At 38.2% G+C, this 19,260-nt stretch overlaps 1 protein-coding gene across 1 annotated transcript in view; it reads right to left on the bottom strand.

Annotated features, from left to right (window-relative positions):
- The window catches only part of MYO6 (myosin VI), a 109,014-nt gene that overhangs the window by 75,491 nt on the left and 14,263 nt on the right, over nucleotides 1–19,260 (bottom strand). Inside the window, exon 2 of the mRNA XM_030447088.1 lies at nucleotides 2,711–2,849. Within this exon, the coding sequence (XP_030302948.1) occupies nucleotides 2,711–2,827 (117 nt within the window). The 5' untranslated portion in view covers nucleotides 2,828–2,849. The remainder of the gene's footprint in view (nucleotides 1–2,710; nucleotides 2,850–19,260) is intronic.

Here is a 19,260-nt window from a genome sequence, read left to right as displayed (position 1 = left end):
ATAAGGGTCCTGGGCATGTCAGATCAAGTTACAGCAAGGCATCTCTTCCTAATCATTTTACTTAAAATTTGTTACCTCCAGGACAGGAGTTAATTCCCCATTTGGGAATTTCACTCTTATCTCCCTTTTCCCTATTATAGCATCAAACAATACAATGAAATACATGCACTATGTGGTTAGGATTCCCAGAGAGTCCAGAAAAGTATGTTCCAAGTAGAAGTGTAAATGCAATCCTAGTCAAGTTTAACAGCTATCTGCCTTTCTACCTTCCTTCTTCTTTGTACACCAGCACACGCCTGCTGGTGGGACACTGCTCCAGCTCAGAGCCCATTCTCAGGGCAGCACTCCAGCCCTAGGAGGGCCACGATCATTAGCAACCTCCTCTCCAATTTCTCTGCTTTCTTTCCAGTCATGGCATTTATCAGCCTTGCAAGCTGATGATCTACTTTTCCTAGAGTAGCTCCCATCATGTAACACATGCATCCTCTGTTCTGATAGCACTCTCCTGGAGCTTGGATTACACTTCTTTGTATAGCACAGGCTGGGTGACTCAGATCCCCACCTCTCTTTAGACACCCAGCCCCTGCACAGAAATGTAAATGCTTTTGATAACTATGTATGGCCTGTGGTACTCAAAACTGCTATTGCTGGTTTTTAAGTAAATCGGTGTGTTGGCCAACTACCTTCACCCTGTCTGGACTAAGTTGGTTTCGTAATACACAGCAATCCATCGCTACACTGGCCTCAGGTCCTCCATCCTCCTGCCACTGCTTCCTGCTGTCCTGAAAACTTTCCACTTCTTCACTTTTTAGTTGGATCCATTTGCTGACCTCGTTTTTTGTGTCACGCACAGCTCAGTGGGCAGAGCTGAGAGGGTGCCAGTCTGCAACACCAGGGCTAGCGATGGGTGGGGGAGGGAGGGAAAATATTAAGAAATCATAAAACCTCTGCCTTGCAGCATTTATTGCAGTTATTAACAATGTATTTCCATCAACCATTAAGTGATATAAAAGGCAATAATCCCACACATGCATACACACTTCCTTTTTAGCCTGTGATCTCTGGTAAACTACCAGCGTCTACAGAGAATATATATGACATGCTAATGACCCAGATTAAATAATAATAATATGGTACACTGCCTGGATATGTTTACAAGATCAGGTTACTCCTCTCCTCCCTGTAATTATCATAGGCAACTCTGGAGCTTCTGGATCACTCCTTCTTACTTAAGAGCACTTTTGAACTATTATTTTGAGTAAACAAAGTCTGGGTAATAATGGATATTGATGCGGATTACTTCAAATTGATGGTCAAAGTGCACGCAAAAAGAGTCTTCTAAAAAAGACAAAAAGCAATGAGAAACATTTCTTTTTAAAAAGAAATCAAAGATACCTTGAAAAAGCCTTGGAAGGTAATCAAGACAATGTTTAACTCCACCTCCATTATTACAAGGAAGTTTGATAATTAGAAATATAGGACCATAAGCTCTATGATATTTAAGCATCTAACTGTGAAGTGCTCATGCCCTTAAATGAGTGAACATCAGGCCTTCAATTGACATGCTTAATTAAAAAAACAAATAAACAAACAAAAAAACCAAAAATAGGAGGATATCAAGCTCCTAGATAACAGAGACTGTCCACTGTGAAACAGGAAGCAAAATATCTGTATTTTCAGGATCACAACATGTTCCCTGAAAGGAGTTAGAACTATAGAGTGACTCAGGAATGTCCTTATTGCCCCTTTCTGTTTCAGTATACAGACTTTTGGTCTTTATCACATCAGAACCATTTGGGGATATTAAAAAAAATAGCAGTGGGGGTAAAAATAATTTCAGTCAATTAAAAATTACTTAACCATAGCTTTGGAATATTTAGTATTCTCATCTGAATAATTTTTCACTTTCTGAACTGAAGAATGCATTTCACTACTACTAAACCTAAAGACTTTATCTCTCACACACAAAAATCAAGACTTAAAACTTTTCTTCATATTTCTAAGGAAAGCAAATTTCCTCTCCACGATGTAGAAAAACAAGACATTCCTTCCCAGAGGAAGAACTGCTGCATAACCTTTTGGCCTGTAACAAGGTATTCCTTACTACTGTTGACATGAAAAAAGAAGTTCCATGTTGCCTTTTCCACACAAGAAGATACAGAAAGGACAAATCTGTTAGAAAGGGCACACATCACACATTCACTAAGACAAAACCTACAATTTCTAAAAGAGTGTCTGATCTTATCCCAGTTAGTAAAAACCAGGATACTTCTCAAGGTATTTGAGGTAAGAGAGTCCATGTTGCAATCTTCATCAGCTAAACACTGAAGTAAACCAGAACTTAGGACACCTCTGTGTGTTTAAGGGGAAAGACAGAAGCTAATCCCACCAGCAGACTCTTGACCAGTCTCTAAATTAGAAAAAATAAGTATACAGCACTGAATAAAATGTCTACAAAGACTGAATGATTCTCTTTCATGAGCACCTATGCAACACACAACTGACAGAAGGCATGTGCTTCCTATCAGTAGGATGTTTCATTTGCAGTTTGAACTAAAGCTAAACAAAGATTATTGATCAAACTTTGAACAGAAAACTTTTCCACTCCTTCAGGCTTTTGTAGAACTGTAGATATTGGCAAAGATCCTGCCTACAGGTGAAATGGGTTTTATAAGACTATTCTCTGTTCCTTTCTTTGTGGGACACTTACCTTGCCTTTCTGATTCAAAGGTTCAATGGTTAAGTTGTCAGTGCCAATATCCACAATCATACCCATTTGAAATCCATCAGTTGGGTGTGGAGCCCAAACGGGCTTCCCGTCCTCCATTGTGGGATCAATCCAGTATTTCCTGTAAAAAAAAAAAAAAAAAAAATTAAACAAAAAACCTTTTGTATACAAATTTTGTAAACTGTCAGGATTCACTATGCCTACTTTAATTTACTATGTTTATTCATATTATTCAGTGTAGAAGGAGCCAACCTGCAGGCCAGAGTCAGCCTGTCAGGACAAGACTCTTCCAGCCTTTTTCCAATCTGTGACATTTTGCTTACAGAGGGCAGCCTTGACTATGAAGAATATTCAGGAGCTGATCCATTTTTGGGGGGCTTCACAGTCTGCTCCCCCTGAAGCTTTTTCCTCAGTTTCCCTAAATTGTGAACTAAAAAAGGAGTCTATCTCACAAACAAAACAGAAGTACAAGACAGGTTCAGAGCTAAGACTATACTAGAAGGGGGTATACATGTGTATACATATAACATGTGCAGACACACATACATACATGTGCATGCAGGAGGTCATATGGCTGATGGATACTTGTCTGTACCTGATCTGGTGTGCAAATACTTGAGTTCTTTTAAAGGGCACGTGAGCAGAAATCCAGTCTCTTGTCAACCAAGGCAAATGAACATGCTCACTCTTTTCATGTGGCTGGGAATAGAGCTTTTAAATAACCTACAAATACATCTGTTCACAATTCATTTATCATATTAGATGCTTTTAAGAGACTGACCTCTGATACTATAAAATTATAATTATGCTTCTTAAGGAACACCAACCTTACTCTCTTTAAAAATACTATGAAAATTGTTTCAGAAGAATTTATGATGTACAAGTGAAACAGATGCAAAGGCCAGGACATTCAAACCTGAGGCTCCTCAAGTTATGCAGCTAAATGAGCTCCACATTAAAAGGAGAATTTGATTGCATGCAATGTTCATTGAACTAACCAGGAAAGCTGCCAGGACTGGCACACTCTGAATGGCTAACGGTGCCATTTTAAATACACAGAATTTGGGGTTTTCTTCTTTCTTTTTTAAGCCTCCTTTACAGTCCTTACCCTAATAAGGATAGGGAGTCCACACAGCTTGAAAGGATCACTTGTCCAAGCAGTTTCTTACTCTCCTCCAAAACTTACTCACATACTAAATTGACATGTTTTAGTGATTCCAAAATTTGTAACAAGTATCTCATATCACCTAGGTCTAACTTGCTGCTCAGTATGAACCAAAAGCTAGAAAACATGTCCCACATTTTTCTTTTGCCACATCTGAAGGAAAAAGGAGCTACAAAATTTCTCACAACCGTGGAAGGCTGCAGAACCCTTTGCCATTAGTGGCAGCAAGGAAAACGAGTCAATGGCCCACCAGAAAGCTGCACATCCATGAGTAGAAAAGGACACTTGTCCTACTGAGAATCTCTCAGGACACACTGCACAAGACCCACAGTCTTCAATAGAAAAGTTTGAAGAGAAGGAAAAGGCTTGATGTGACCACTTTGAGAATGCTGCTGGTCTCAGCATCTTACTTCTCAAGGAATTCGACAATTTGTTGTTAACTTTAGTGTGAAATAATAGAAGATAAAAAATTATTCTAAAGCAAAGACTCACAATGAAAAGTCAAGTATTTTTCAAAAGAAATAGCATTCTGAAGAGACTTTGAAAAAAGCCCTAGTTATCAGGTACTTAATTTAGTGTTGATGTCTGACTTCGTCATAAAATTTACTCAAGCAAATCAGCTTGGGTTTTTTCTCAAATGCAGTCCAGAATGTAAGAAACTCAAAGATTTTAACAAATGTTTCTAGTGCATTCTACTCATGCAATTCATGCTATTTAAACCATTCTATTCAATACAGGAAAGCTTGTGGTTTACTTTCCCCTCGTGAACAGAGCATATTAACTTCTTTTAACTACACATAGAAAGCTTATGTTCTGAAACCTCGAGTGTAACATTCACTTCTCTATAGTCCAAACCTTTAGCCACATCCCATGAACTCTACAAAATAGCATCATCTTCATCACGTATTGCCAGCATCACACAATAAATCCTGTAAAACAAAACCTGTATTCATTCACAATTGGATACTGGCCATTTTTTCTTTACTTTAGTATACCGTAAATAAGATCTAGTATGCACCACAGTTTTTTTTTTATTTTTCTCAGCCAGATCTGACCTCTGTGTACAACTGCCACCATGAGCACAGTTGCTAAACAGCTGAGTTTATTTCTGGATAAAACCAGGCCTTCATTTCTTCACAAACCTATCATTTACTTTTAAAATTTTAGTTCAAATTGGTATTTAAGTGATGTCACACAACCACTAAAAACAAGTCTTTCTTTTACATCCTGAGTAGCACAGCCATGGCTTAGGACACAACCATGTTGCACAACATACAAAACCTTAAATTACTGCCAAAAGTTAGAAACTGAGCTCCCCAGTTAGCATCCAGAGGCTTCTGCTTTGCCCAATGACATGGCCTTTTTCATTCTTATATATTCTTCATGCTTTATTAAATTTTTTTTTTTACAGGGGAGCATCACAAGATTAAAAAATTCTCCTTAAGGACACGGTACTGATCAAATTCAGGCAACATCAGAAAAATGGATGCTTAAGAAAAATACCTGAGGCTTTGTAGAAGTCTAGGAAGCCTTCAGGTGAAAGCACCGGAGTGCAGTAATTATTCATGGGACAATGACTTCTAAAGAATCATAGAATCACAGAATGCTTTGGGCTGGGGAGGACCTTTAAGATGATCCAGTTCCAATCCCCCTGCATGGGCAGAGACTCCTTCCACTAGACCAGATTGCTCAAAGCCCCATCCGATCTGTCAAACAAATACAGTTTTCTGCCTGAGAAGTGACCAAAGAAAAAAAAACAAAAAATAACCAGTTGTAAAATTTTGGTTTTGCACAACTCCATCTCTGTCAGCTGGGACTCTGACAGGCAGCACATTAAAACTGGATACCAAAACTTATCAGGTCATACCTGCTCTACTCTCTACCCCTCCATTTCATGCATATGCCATTGTCCTTGATATAGATGCATGAAATCTACTCCTGAACCAGTTCTTGAACAGCCAGTTTCTAGCACAGCATTTCAAGAGGAAACAAAACAAAACAAAAGGAGTTCAAAGTTCATCTACCTGATACAAGTACTTTAAGAAGGAAAACAGCACTTTTCTAAACCATGAAACTATGCCTTATTGATTAAAGTATACATATCAGAGTAGAAAGTGGGAAAAATATAGATTTGGACAGAGAACTGTCAAATCACATTTTCCCCATAAAAACGTAGCTCCAGTCTGGTTACAGACTATTCATTAATAGCAATTAGCAGAACAAACTTTTTTTCCCCACGTGCATCCACCTAAATCCACTCTATATACAGTTAACTTCACTACACTGTTGAAACACCACACGGTTTCTGAAAACTGTGAAAGCAAAAAGACGGTGGGCTTTGCAGTGTTAAGTTTACAATTCGACTATGGGATCTTAAAGGTCTTTTCCAACCTCAAGGATTCTGTGATTCTACAATTCACAGCCTAGGTAAAAGCACTGAGGCAACATAATTGAAAGTCACCTGAATGATGCATCCAAATAAAGGAGACTAAAATGAGTCACCTTTGGTGTTTTAATTTATGTATAGGTATTCACAAAGATCAAAGTAGTTGATTATATGTTGTTAAGTTATTTTGGTCTCCACAATTAAGACTTCTTCCAACACCATGGAGAAAATTCACAAAGATTATGTATATAACTGGAAAACCAGCTGCCTGGAAAACCCTCTGCCTAAAGTCCATAGAAAAAGAGAGCAGGAGGTCGTCTCTGTTGAACTGGAGAGGGACAGTAATAAAACAAACCATTGTTTAAAGTTCTTCATCTTAATAGTTATTTCTTCAAATCTCTGATTTTATATTTTCATGATTGTCAAGCTGTAATTTATCTTCTAAATATGTTTGATTTATCAGTAATAGTACACAATACATTCAGTACTTACTAAACACTAGTAAGCCAGCCATCTAAACTGCTTGCAGACCAAAACTACGCTGCACAGGTGACAACAGCAAGAACAGCATCCATCAGCTCTTCTTTAATTATTTTTTTTGCACTATTATATTATTCTTTCATTTGGAGAATGTTTAATGACAGGGTTACTCAAAAAAATTATCTACATAACACATTTGAGTATATGAAACAACTAAGAATTCCTCAGTTGAAAGTTGTCACATTATCATCTCAGTTATTTTTACTTCAATATTATTTATTTTTAAATAACAGATTTTATTTTATTTTATTTTTAAGTAACAGCTACATTTAAATACAGCTACATTTCAATTCTGTATGTTATTCAAGAGGATATCAAACACTAATATAAGGTGAAAGAATTCTAGGAAAACAAAAGAGTAATGCCATTTTAAAATTGTTACCAGAGCCCAGAGGTAGGCATTTGCATGATCTAATTCCTACCTACTCTCCTATGAAAAGTTTTCCATACCAAGGCACTGTACTGACTGCTGAATGAACAAATTAAAACAAATGAAAAATTAAACTTCATTAAACAATTGACTGTATCTCATTAGTTCAAATAAAACCAAGAAAAACAGACTGTTGAGAATAGGTACAGTAGCAGATTATCACAGTAAAAGTGGAATTACATTGGTTAATTTATACTAAAAACACCATACAACTGAAAAGATGCTCAAAATTCTTCAGATCACATCAGATACATGAGAATGCTTTGAGAAAGGTCCTGTAAACATACTGGACAGATAAGATAGAGCAAAGCATTGATCCAATGGTAGCTTACTGTCAGTTGTTATTTTTTCAATCCTAGTTCACTATTTTTAACTGAAACTCCAACAGAATTTGACAAATCAAAGCTTAGGCAGCATTCAGCACCCCATTGCAGGTGCCATAATCTTTCAAAGGAATTGCAGATATACTGCAGAGGTCTATATCTTTTTTGCCAGCTAAATGCAATGCAGTCATAACTGCATAGTTAACTGAATATTAAACCCAATTTTTATTTCTTATTGACTTTTCTGATTTAGTATAAAACTTCTATGCACTAACACACTCCAATTTAGCCATACCAAACTGCAGATTTTTCATACCTGTGTATAATGGCATCAGTATGTTGCGTTAAGCAGAGACTTCTGCCAGCCCAGGAAATAAAAAAAATGGGCTAGGATACAGCACAGCACAAAGGTATCCACAGAAACAATTTGCCTTGAAAATAATGCTATCATGTTATTTGCCAAACCATTTTGTAGATGTATGAAAGTAAACCAAAGAGCAATAACTCACACATCTGAGAATTACTACATAAAATCTTCTTTAAAGTTACATGCTCTGACTGCTAGAGACAATTTGAGCACAGCAGTTGATTAAATTATCTTCCTGGCATGCTCTATTTCTTGTATATTTGCATGTATGAACAGGTTTTCAATAGTGAGCAGCTAGAAACTTATTTCTGTGGTATTTCTGTGTGAATTACTCTTTTATTTGTATTCGCTTTATGTTTAGCACTCACATGGGAAATACCAACTCCGATGTTGTGTTTACTACTGGGAATGTTTTTTGAAACAATGAGCCAATTACACCTGCTTAAAGCAGGGAAGAAACCTTGTTTTCTTTTCTCCAGAGTAAATATGGCAATTCCTGATTACGAAAAAAGGGTTCTGAACTTTGGTTAAACAAGCCTGTAGCGCTCCAGATAATTTCTCAAACACCTTTGCCTTCAACATCCACGCTCCTGGAAAAAAAAATTTAAGCACCAGAAGCATAGGTGTGGTAGGAACAGGATTAGTGAAATAATTGCACAGTTTTTTCTAAACCATCTCACCTTCCCCTGTGTCTTAATCATTACTCAAGCCAATTCACCCCAGCTATGATCCTGGTTTTGCTCCCTGATCCTGCCTCTTCCCTGCCTGGACAACTTGAGAAATACTGATGTAGGGCAGGACATGGTCTACTTAAGAACCATAGAATGGTTTGAGTTGGAAAGGACCTTAAAGATCATCTAGTTCCAACCACACTGCATGGGCAGGGACACTTCTGATTAGATCAGGTTGCTCAAGGCCCCATCCAACCTGACCTTGAGCACTACAGGGATGGGACACCCACAACTTCTCTGCACAGCCTGTTCAGTGCCTCACCACTCTCACAGGAAATAATTTATTCCTAATATCTAATCTAAATCTTCTGTTTCAGCTTGAAAAAGTCCCTCCCTGGCTTTCTTGTAGGTCTCCTTCAGGTTCTAGAAGGCTTCTGAAAGATATCTTTGGAGTCTTTTCTTTCCCAGACTGAACAATCCCAGCTGCCATCCTGTCCTTGTAGGAGAGGTGCTCCCACCCTCTGACCATCCTTGTGTCTCTGCTCTGGACTTGCTGCAACAGGTTCATGTTTTGAAAACACACAGAACTATTTGGCCTGCAAATATTTAAATGTATGTTGCATCCAAATAACTTCCTAAAAGGAATCAATTTGTTAACTCAATTAATGATAAGAAATTTCCTTCACAGGAAATGAATGTTCCGTATTTTTCACCATTCTGAAAATGAGGTGTGACAGACACAAGCTCCTTCAGTCTTGAAATACCATTGCTTCATGCTCATCATGTTTAATCAACTATCACTTTTGTAATTATATGAACCTTTCACATAACAAAGATTTGATCCTAAAAAAGTACCTATCATAGGAAGCTTATCTGACATATTGCGTACTTTAACACAAAAGTTTTCTAAAAGGCCAGATGTCTTCTGGCTATTGTTTGCCAAGTGCCAAGAGCCTCCGTACTGCACAAGAAACAAAAATAAATACTGAATGGCCAAGGAAATCTGCCACTGGAGGTTACAGTGAAACTCCAAGAAATCCAGAGAAAGGAGGGTTTGGGCTACAAGCGCATCAACTCTGAGGGTATGGGAAGAAACGAGGCCAAAAGAGGGACTGGAGACAGAAAAAGATTGCTTGTTGCATACCAGCAGAGGAGAAGCAGCTAACACCCTCATGCACTGTATCATGTGAGAAGACAGCAAGGAGTAGAAAAGATGAAAGGTAAAATGAGACATAGCAAAGGAAGAGAGCAGCATACATTTTATATTAACTGGCAGATTGATATTGGCTCATATTAAATCATGACTGATTTTCCTTGACATGACATACTTCCACGAAGAAGGAACAAGGCATATATGAAGAGTTAAAAAAAAAAAAAAAAAAAAGCTAATTTCTATAAGCCTAAACAAATAAATTGAAGGGAACAAGCAGGTTCCATGTGTTCTAAGTGCCAAAAGACTTAGCTTTCTGCAACCTGTAGTATGGAAGCATTTGCTCAAACCTGCCAAAGAAAAAGCCATAATTTTATATGAAATTATAAAAACGTTAGGCGTAGCTCCAGCTTCAAAAATTCCAAATATACCAAAAAATGGTTGGACATGGTAAGCTTAGAGGTTCTTTCCGATCATGACAATTCTGTGATTCTGTAAAACGCAACATCTTGCTTTTATTAAGCCTAAACAAACCTGCTAGCTCCAGAAACCTTGATGGCAAGTTTCCCCTTCTGCCAACAACAGGGGCTGCTGGAGCAAGTTACTGAGTTCCCAGTGGACTCTGCCCAACTGGGCATTTTGGAAATGCATCCCTCAGCACACCTGATGGGCACAGCAGGCCTTTGTGGCACCTGATGTGCACCATGCACTCCAGAGCTTCTCACAGCAAGTACTGACTGTATCTGTTGAGATGTGACTTATGCCATAGCATTCTACTGCACTAACAGTTCAGAAAATGAAAACAAAATTAATAAGGCATCTCTCAGTATCATGAAAGATAGGTTGAAGCAGATCTTAGTTGCAGAAACCCATCTCTAGTCAATTTAACAAAATTCTTGCTGGTTATAACCAATGAGTAAATATGCCAAGGGAATCTGCATAAGCACTTTTTGACAAGCAACAAGCTGAAAGGGGGAAAGCAGCAAAGCACAATCCCAAATTTCAGCAAGACCAAAAAAATAAAAAGAAAATAATTTTTTTAAAAAGCTGAACTTAAAAAAAGAACTTCTCAGTTACGGCCTGGACACCACTTCAGAAGCCTTACTAAACAGAACAGAGGAACAGAAAAACAAGAAAACCAAAGTGGCTAGAAAACAGAGCTTGAAAGAGTTTGTTCAAATCAACTGAATGCTTTGAGGCTATGCAAGCCAGTCCTAGTGAAACCAGTGGGCAGTGAGAGGGGAAGAAAGGAACTACAAGGCAGAAGTCTGCAAACAGATAAAGGCATCAAAGCAAAATCAAAGGCACCTTCAGCCGCCTCATGATAAAGTATGAAGCAGACAGACGTGATCTCTTACTGATCTAGCTGGAGCAGTTCAAGCTAATGAGGTGCACCTTGGAGTAAACTATCCCTACAGTTGGGAGACCACACTTTGTGACCACTGGTAGTAGTGTTTAAGCAGGCCAGCGCACATCATACTGAAGGAGCAGCTTCACTGAGGTAACTTCAAACCCCTTCAGCTAGCACTTCAGTGGTGTCTTTGTTTACACCCTCTTGTACCATGTTTTCCAGGTGTAAACATCAGAAAGAACAAATACTTCTCGAAGGCTGAGGACAGCTATCTCAGAGCTCATGAAGTTTAAATTCTCTTCCAGTAATGTCATTTCCCAGCCTTCCCCAAACATCCATCTTCACCATCTGATATTCTCCTACTGTTAAACTGGAGTGCCCTGGTACCCCACCCAATGCACCCTGCTGCCAAGCTATTGCTCATCTTCAGGTGACCTAATGCAAGAACTGAAATGTTTATTCTCTATTAAGGCTATGCAGTTTTCTAAGTATTTCTGTTTCTTCTTGAGCTCTGTATAATAAAACAAAAGCTTCCAATCAGCCTCAGGTTGGCCAAAAACAAGCACATCTCCAGCACAAAAAGTAGAAAATCAGATAACACGAATGAAAGAAATGGGAAAAAAATATATATATGAAAAAAAAAAAAAGTCCTTCCTTGAGGTACTTAAAGGAAATGCTATCACTTATCATAAATACAGGTTTGATACAAAAATATCTGATCACTAGCTTGCATCATCTGAAATGCTGCACATTACAAGAAGTAATTGGGATCCCAGAATTTTAAACCTCTGTAATTTCCTAAAGGCATATCTTGGTGAGACCAGGTGGGGCTCATACAGTTAAAGTCAGCATATTTTGTACTTTACATCAGTTTTTGCCAAGCCAATTCAGAAAGAGACTGAGGCAGACTCACCTAGATTAACTCACATGAATACATAAACCCAGCAAAGTTCAGCCCCTCACAAGTAAATCAGAGGCATATTTGTATGCACCAATTTAAGAAAAAATAAAGATTAAAATAAAATAATAATTTAAAAGGAACCTTTTGAGTGCTTTTGAATTTCTGGTAACTTATCCATAATTCAAGAACTCGTATCTAACAACTATTTTTTTCAGAAAAATACTTAAGAAAACCTACAGTAACTGGTGATGATACCATATAATTTGTCCTTTTTGATGAGTAAAGCTCAGCCCCTGAAGTTCGGGCAACTCTGCAATTCCAACAGTGAAAACTCAAGAGCTGAATCATAACCTTAAGCCTCTCACTAAGTTTGTTCTCCCCAGCTGCACTTGTGAATGCTTTGGAAGTACTCCAGGGCTGACCAACAAACACAGAAGTCTGGATACTTCCCTGAACTCATTTGTCTTGTCAAGTTTTGAACTTTAGCTATATAACTCCCTCACTGCAGAAAGTAAGTCAATACAAAGATAAGCAAAAAAGCCACTGAGTTTTATCAATTTGATAAAGACATAGATGTCTATAAATAACAGAGAGACAAATTTGCATGATAATTTGTTTTTGAAGTCCAACCGTAAGAAAACATTGCCAAACGCCACTTCCTGGTACATATCAAAGCGAAAATGGAACCCATATTTTAGAAAAATAAGAATATACACTCAGCCAGGATCCAATTCAAATCAAATAAACGAAGCATTGCAGATGGCAGCATCAAAGGTTGTTGGAGGAAACCTCAGATGCTTGACCTCAGGCCACAGCAGAGAGGTTGAACTGGTAAAAAGAGAATTGTGCTTTCCGTCCTTGTACCAGAATAACAAATAGCAAGTAAATAAGAGGTTCTGAAAAAGCACAAACTTTGACTTGTCTACTTTTTAAAGGAAAAATACTAGAAGCTAATGGCAATCAGCATCTGTAGATTAACAGGCACAATCCAAGAACTGTTTACTGTCAACCCCCTTTGCACAAGAGCCCTAATTCTTTCAGAGACAGAATCAGCTCCTAAAAATGCTTACATTATTAGGTGCTACCTACTTTTTCATCTTTTCATATCAGCTTGTACTTCCTACAAAAAGTACAGCTGTAATTTCTAGGTGACAGGCTGAAATACAATCTTCTACAGATTGTGAGGAACTCTGGAGAAACTTCCTCTTCAGAAATGGGGAACTAAAAAAAGAAAGATTCCTGCCCAAATCTGTTCATTCTAGTCTAAAGAAAATTCGAGGGATGAGGCTGAAAGCTTTCTCTTAGTATACAAGTGTGACAGCCATTTAAGACAGTTATCAACTAGAAAGGACCAAAAAAGCCTATTCAGAGCTACCCAGAGAAACTGACACAGAGTATGTTTTGCCAGTAAATCCATCGGGTTTCTTGTGGAGTTAAGTATAATGGGCCCCTTATTAAGCAAGAATGTACAAATAGTAATCTCAGCAAGAAACAGTAATTGCAAAAAAATCATCTACACAATTGCAATCTCAAAGACTGACATGGAACATATGCTTTAATAAAATGCACTGAAAATACACAAAAAATAAGGCTGGAACAAATGCAGAAAGGCAGAGGGATTTGTGGTCGTTCATCCCAGTGAAAAGAAGGGTTCAGGGAGACCTGGTAGCAGCCTTTCAATAAATAAAGGGCACATATAAGAAAGATGCAAAGAGACTTCTAACCAGAGCCTCTACTGACACAGCAAGGGGTAACAGTTGTAAACTGAAGGAGGGCAGATTTAAAATGGATGTAAGGGAGGTAATTTCTTATGTTGAGACACCCTGGTGGAACTGGTTGCCCAAAGAAGCTGTGGATGTCCCATCCCTGTTAATGTTCAAGGTCAGGGTTGGGTGGTACTTGGAACACTCTGATCTAGTGGGAGATCTGCTCATGGCAGAGCAGTTGACCTAGATGATCTTTAAAGGTGCCTTTCAACACAAACCATTCTGTGAGTCTAAAATAACCTTTAATTCTTGCACTGTTCCAGAAGAGTTTGTATTTTCATGGAAGGCAAAGTGCTGGAAAGGCCAGGCATCTGAACAGCAACAGTAGAAAAACCTACCATTAGCACCAACAGGATCTCAGCAGCAGGGAAAACTGCAAACCATGACAACTTACACATTAGCCACATCCTGACCACAGCTCAACTCTCATTTTTGGTAGGACACTAACTCTCTGCAAGGTTTGAGAAAGTCCTGGGTTTCCCTAAACCTCAGTACGAGGCCAAGCAGAACACGGACTCTGGACCAAAGCTAATCTTTGCTAAGATTTTGCCACAGCCTAAGACCAATGTACTCCTGTCAGGCTGCTTTTCTTACTGCTGGGTCAGCAAGTAACTGATGCAGCTCCCACAGCTTCATACTTCTACAGACCACAAGTTGTAAGAAATCCATCTCAGGAACATCACGCTGACTTCTTGTTAAGAAAAAGGTTAGAAGATCAAAGGCAGAAGACTGAGATCAAATTTCAGTTGTATATAACTGACTAATTTTAAACCCCAAATATATCATCTGAATACTGCTCACCACCCCCACTACACACAAAGTGTTATTCATTAATTTAACAGGAATGCTGCGTCCAAGTGTATCCCTGGTAGGAAGATTCCATTTAAGTCAACAGTGACTTTTAAAAGTTATCAACCAGCATTGCCACAGGAATCATTAATAATTTGCTGTCCATATGTTACAAAACCTATAGAAGAGACCAGGCTTGGCCAAATCTATCTTCCAGAAGAAATCTAGGGTAGCTTTAAGGCTTTCAGTAGGAAGTCTCTGCTGCAGGTGATAGAGTGGACACACTGACTCTTCATGAGCCAGCTGGTCATCCCTGAGGCCAGGAATTGTACTAAAGCACAACCACAGGCACACGTGGCCTCAATAAATCTTTATATGAAAACAACACATGCAGAAGCACGGCTACCATGACCAAGACTTCAGTGTAATTACAAATTTTGTACAGAAACTCATGCAGAGGACAAACCACCATGGTCACATGCTAAGAATAGCCTATTTATTTTGGCAAGGAGGCCAAAAGTGGAGTCAAGAGAAGCTTTTAGTCAGGTTGTAAATTCAGCCACAAAATGTAGCTTAGGTGTTTTTAAATTCAAAACTTCCTGAGCAATTACATCTGGATCAAAATTTCTGGGAGGATGAGTACTGTCATGTTGCCACTGCTATTTCCTAACTGGACTCAGCATGTTGAAGATCAGAGCAGTTACCTATGGCACTTGAGGCTTCATTTCAGACTATGTGAAATATTTTATACAAAGGGCACAGTTCCAGAAGTCAGGAAACTCATCACAACCACTCTTCCCTTCCCCACTTTCAATCACATGAATATTTAGTTTCCATTTAATTTTCATTCCTTTAACAATTATCTCAGAATTCAACATTGCAGTAGGGCTAAGATCATACTACATGAATGTTCACCTCAGGAACAAAATGAAAAATTAAAACACTGGTATTACTTTCAACTCTAAATGACATCTCTAGTAAATTTTGTTGCTTTACAGCCCTTCCTACAATATTTTAAATTAAACTGCACACATTTTAGAACAAGGCCAGAGAAGTCATATAGAAACCCTGTATGACCAATTTTAGATACTTCCAATTTGGTGGGGGAGGGTCTGGGACGGTCTGTGTGTTTTTTTACTAAATGCAGAGATTTTAATAACATCCATCATCTCAATAAAAGGACAAATTTCAGAAGTGAAGGGTGCATTATTTACACAAATTTTTTCAAGCCACTACTTGTGGTGACATCAATTTGAAAAACAAGTTTTGAACTCAGTGGATACATCTATGTTAGCAAGTAACAGTAAAATAGGAACAAATTTGCATGGTAAAACAGAAGTGCTGAGAGGCTAGCACCATACTAGAGGCATTCTGAGGTTTTTACTAAATCTATTCAGTACCAAATGGCTCTAGTCTGGGCCCCAGGACTGAATACGAACTCACAGCGGGAGAATATCAAGTGTTTTTCTAAGGAGAATCTTTCACTTAGGTTTCATCCCAAAAGGATCCATTTTGGTGGCTGGAGCTAAAGTGTAGACAAGCGGGAGATTCACAAGAGCAAACTCCTGAGACAAATTAAAACACTAAGGGAGGCACACTTCTACATTCTTCATCTGGCTGTTGATGGCTCCTGGCATAGGAGAAGACAGAAATAGCCACTGTTGCTTTAAAATAGTCACAGGCAAATTTAGGACATTTTTCTCCTTTTTTATCCACACTTCACCACCATTTTAATCGAAGTTTTATATCCTGTGCATTCATTATCATGTCATAGATATCTACTGGCCATATAATATTACTTAAACAGCAAGAAAGGTCTTAAGACAATAGGAAGAGAACTTCTCATAACTTTTTCTTTTAAATAACATAAGCTGTTATACTCCTTCTTCGATCCCCAACAATGCACAACTCCCACTACAACACATTTTCCCTTAGACCTCCAAAGTTCAATACTTAAAATGCATGCGTCTTTTAAAAAGCAGAGCTCAAACATCACGAGTTTTTCCTTTCAGGCTTTATACAACTGTAGTGATCTTGCTTCCTAAACAGAAAGTATCATTAAAATTATCTTCAGTTCCCTCTGAAGTGTCCCAAGATGATCCAGCAGCCACCAGTCTTTAAGCCACCACCAGGCACCTCTCCCTATCCCTCCTCTGGCAAAAATACTCCTCCTCTCCCTACCCCACTGCACTCTGGCAAGCAACCCTCACCCCAGCTACAGGAGGACACCCAAAGATAGTGTTGTCTGATCAAGGAACAGATCTCCAAGTAAAATATCACTTCTACACTCAGCTAGTAATTTATCACAGGCTTCCAATCAGATGATGCTGCAGCTTGGAAACCTGGAAGCAGCAGCAACAGGAATGTGCTTAAGTCCTGTTCCTGCATGTTTCAACATAACCCTGTTCAGCTCTCCCAAACAAAGGCTTGCACTTACTCAACCTACAAATAACTTTAATCATTGTGTTTTGTCTGAAACTTGGGGGTGGATTCCTCCTCCCTCCAGAGGAGATTAATCTTCCTGCTGCTTGTCAGACAGGAGAGCTTTGAGTTAGGGCTTTAAGCCAAAAGCACAGCTAACATTTGCAATTGTGCAGATATAATCATGTACCTAAATCTCTGCTCCTCTTCAAACTTCATAAAAGGTTAACTTTCTTTCCTTTTGGGGCAATATATAAAATATAATTCAAAGCTGTTTCAGAAACACACTGAAAGACATCAATAAAAATATCCCTGAGGAGCGTGTGCAAGGCACACACACAGAACTTTATAAAGTTCACCAATACAAATCAGCATACTCTTTACAACCAACCTCAGACACCTTCACTGAATAAACCAAGCAAAACCTCCCTGCCAGGACAATTCAGCCCTCTAACTCACTGTGTAACGCTTCACTCACTATTACTTTTAGGATTTAAATAAGGCTCTTCTAGAACAGGTATATTTTAACTGCTGATTTGACAGCCTCCAAAAGGGTATTAAGAAAAGCTAATATTCCAAAAAACCCTAGAGATGTGAAATTTCCAACAGATTCCAGGGGCCCAGGAGAAATATTAGGGGGTCTGTATCAAAAAGACTAAATTGTTATTGGGGCTAATGACAGAAACTTAGCTGCTAAAATAGAACTATGTATCAGCTACACATCTGCACATAGAAAGTATAGTCGATACACTCCACAGGGAGACCATCAAGAAAGGTAGTTCAATAGTTTAAATGCAAAAGAAGAACCAGGTACAGCTGGAGCAGAAATGCACTGAACTTAAATAGAAGGAATTAATGAAAGAATTTTTCATCTTCTCAACATCATTCCCAAGGAATGAACCCAACGCAGTTTAATGAAACAACCTATATACCATTAGGATTCAGCTAGGTGACACAAAAGGAAAAAACAAACTTAGATCAATTTCTATAAAATCCACTGCTTTTGCTCTCTGGTGCATTTAAACCTATTATCTAGCTAATCAATGAGAGAAGAGGATAGCATGATATAGTTCTTAAGCATGCTTCAATGATACCTGAATCTTCTTACTTATTTTTATTTATTCAAACACTTTCTGATATCTTTAAGCACATCTTTAAAAAAGCTGCATCTTTAAAGCCTTCCTCCTATTCTAGCCCAACCTAACTGAATAGTTTAAAAAAACCTTCCCACTAAAAAAATATTACTAATCTAAAAATAACTAGTAATTAGGATTATTACAAATTCCTAACATAGAAGATGCTTACTCCAGTTTTCCCAAGGTCAAGACAAAAAATTTTCTTCCTGTACATCTTTACAACTTCCCTCTATAGGCTCAGTACCAGCCACACATAGATTCCATTAAGTTTCAAACAAACCTGCAATTATGGGTTAAATATACACAATATTTACCTGAAAAAAAAAACAAACCCTACAGAATTCTTCAATCTAGCAGATAAAAGCTCCAATACATATTCACTAGAAACAGAGGCCACACAGACTCGAAAGGGGCACTATTCCAAATACAAAGACTGTTGGTGACTTCAAAAATCTTTTCTAGAATTACTTTTAATCAGTAACACAGATTTTAAATCAGGACGTGATTTTTTTTTTCTTCCTAGTTCAGTATTTCTCAGTCTGGTTTGCAAAACATCACAACCAGTCTGCAAAGCAACTGCCTTTTTTATTTATTTTCAGTACATATACAGACACAGCCCAAGATAAGTGCTAGTGCCTTCTGCTAGACACATTTGAGAGATGATTCCAGGCCATTTTCAGCATTTGTAGATATTTCAGATACTCAGAAATGTCAGCAATGTCAACCAAAAGCAGAGAGTTCAAAAAGTCACATGCAATATCCAGATGATAAAAACAATTCATGCATTTGTGATGACAAGAAAAGACCCTCCCTGCTGACTGCCAAACAGTAAACCACAAAACAGTCCCTCATTTTTTCATGAAAAACTAACATATTATTAAAAGATGAAAAATATCAAACATATATCAAAGATGCAGCAGAGACTTTGCTGCTATTGAAGGAAAGATTGTGGGATCATGTGAAATTTCTCATCAGTAGATCCACAGGAAGACAACCCGATGACTCCTTTGTTCAGGGCTTTACAAAGCATCCTCTTCAGTTTTCTGGAGTTCTCGTCTACAACTCATATTCACTCAAGCACTCCATTAGGGACTCTAGGCTGGAGGTCTTCAGCACTTCCTATAGTCCAGCAAATA

Source organism: Calypte anna, chromosome 3 (genome assembly GCF_003957555.1).
Source record: "Calypte anna isolate BGI_N300 chromosome 3, bCalAnn1_v1.p, whole genome shotgun sequence".
Taxonomy (NCBI): domain Eukaryota; kingdom Metazoa; phylum Chordata; class Aves; order Apodiformes; family Trochilidae; genus Calypte; species Calypte anna.
The sequence above is the reverse complement of the archived record's forward strand: the minus strand, read 5'-3'. Positions and strand labels throughout refer to the sequence as shown.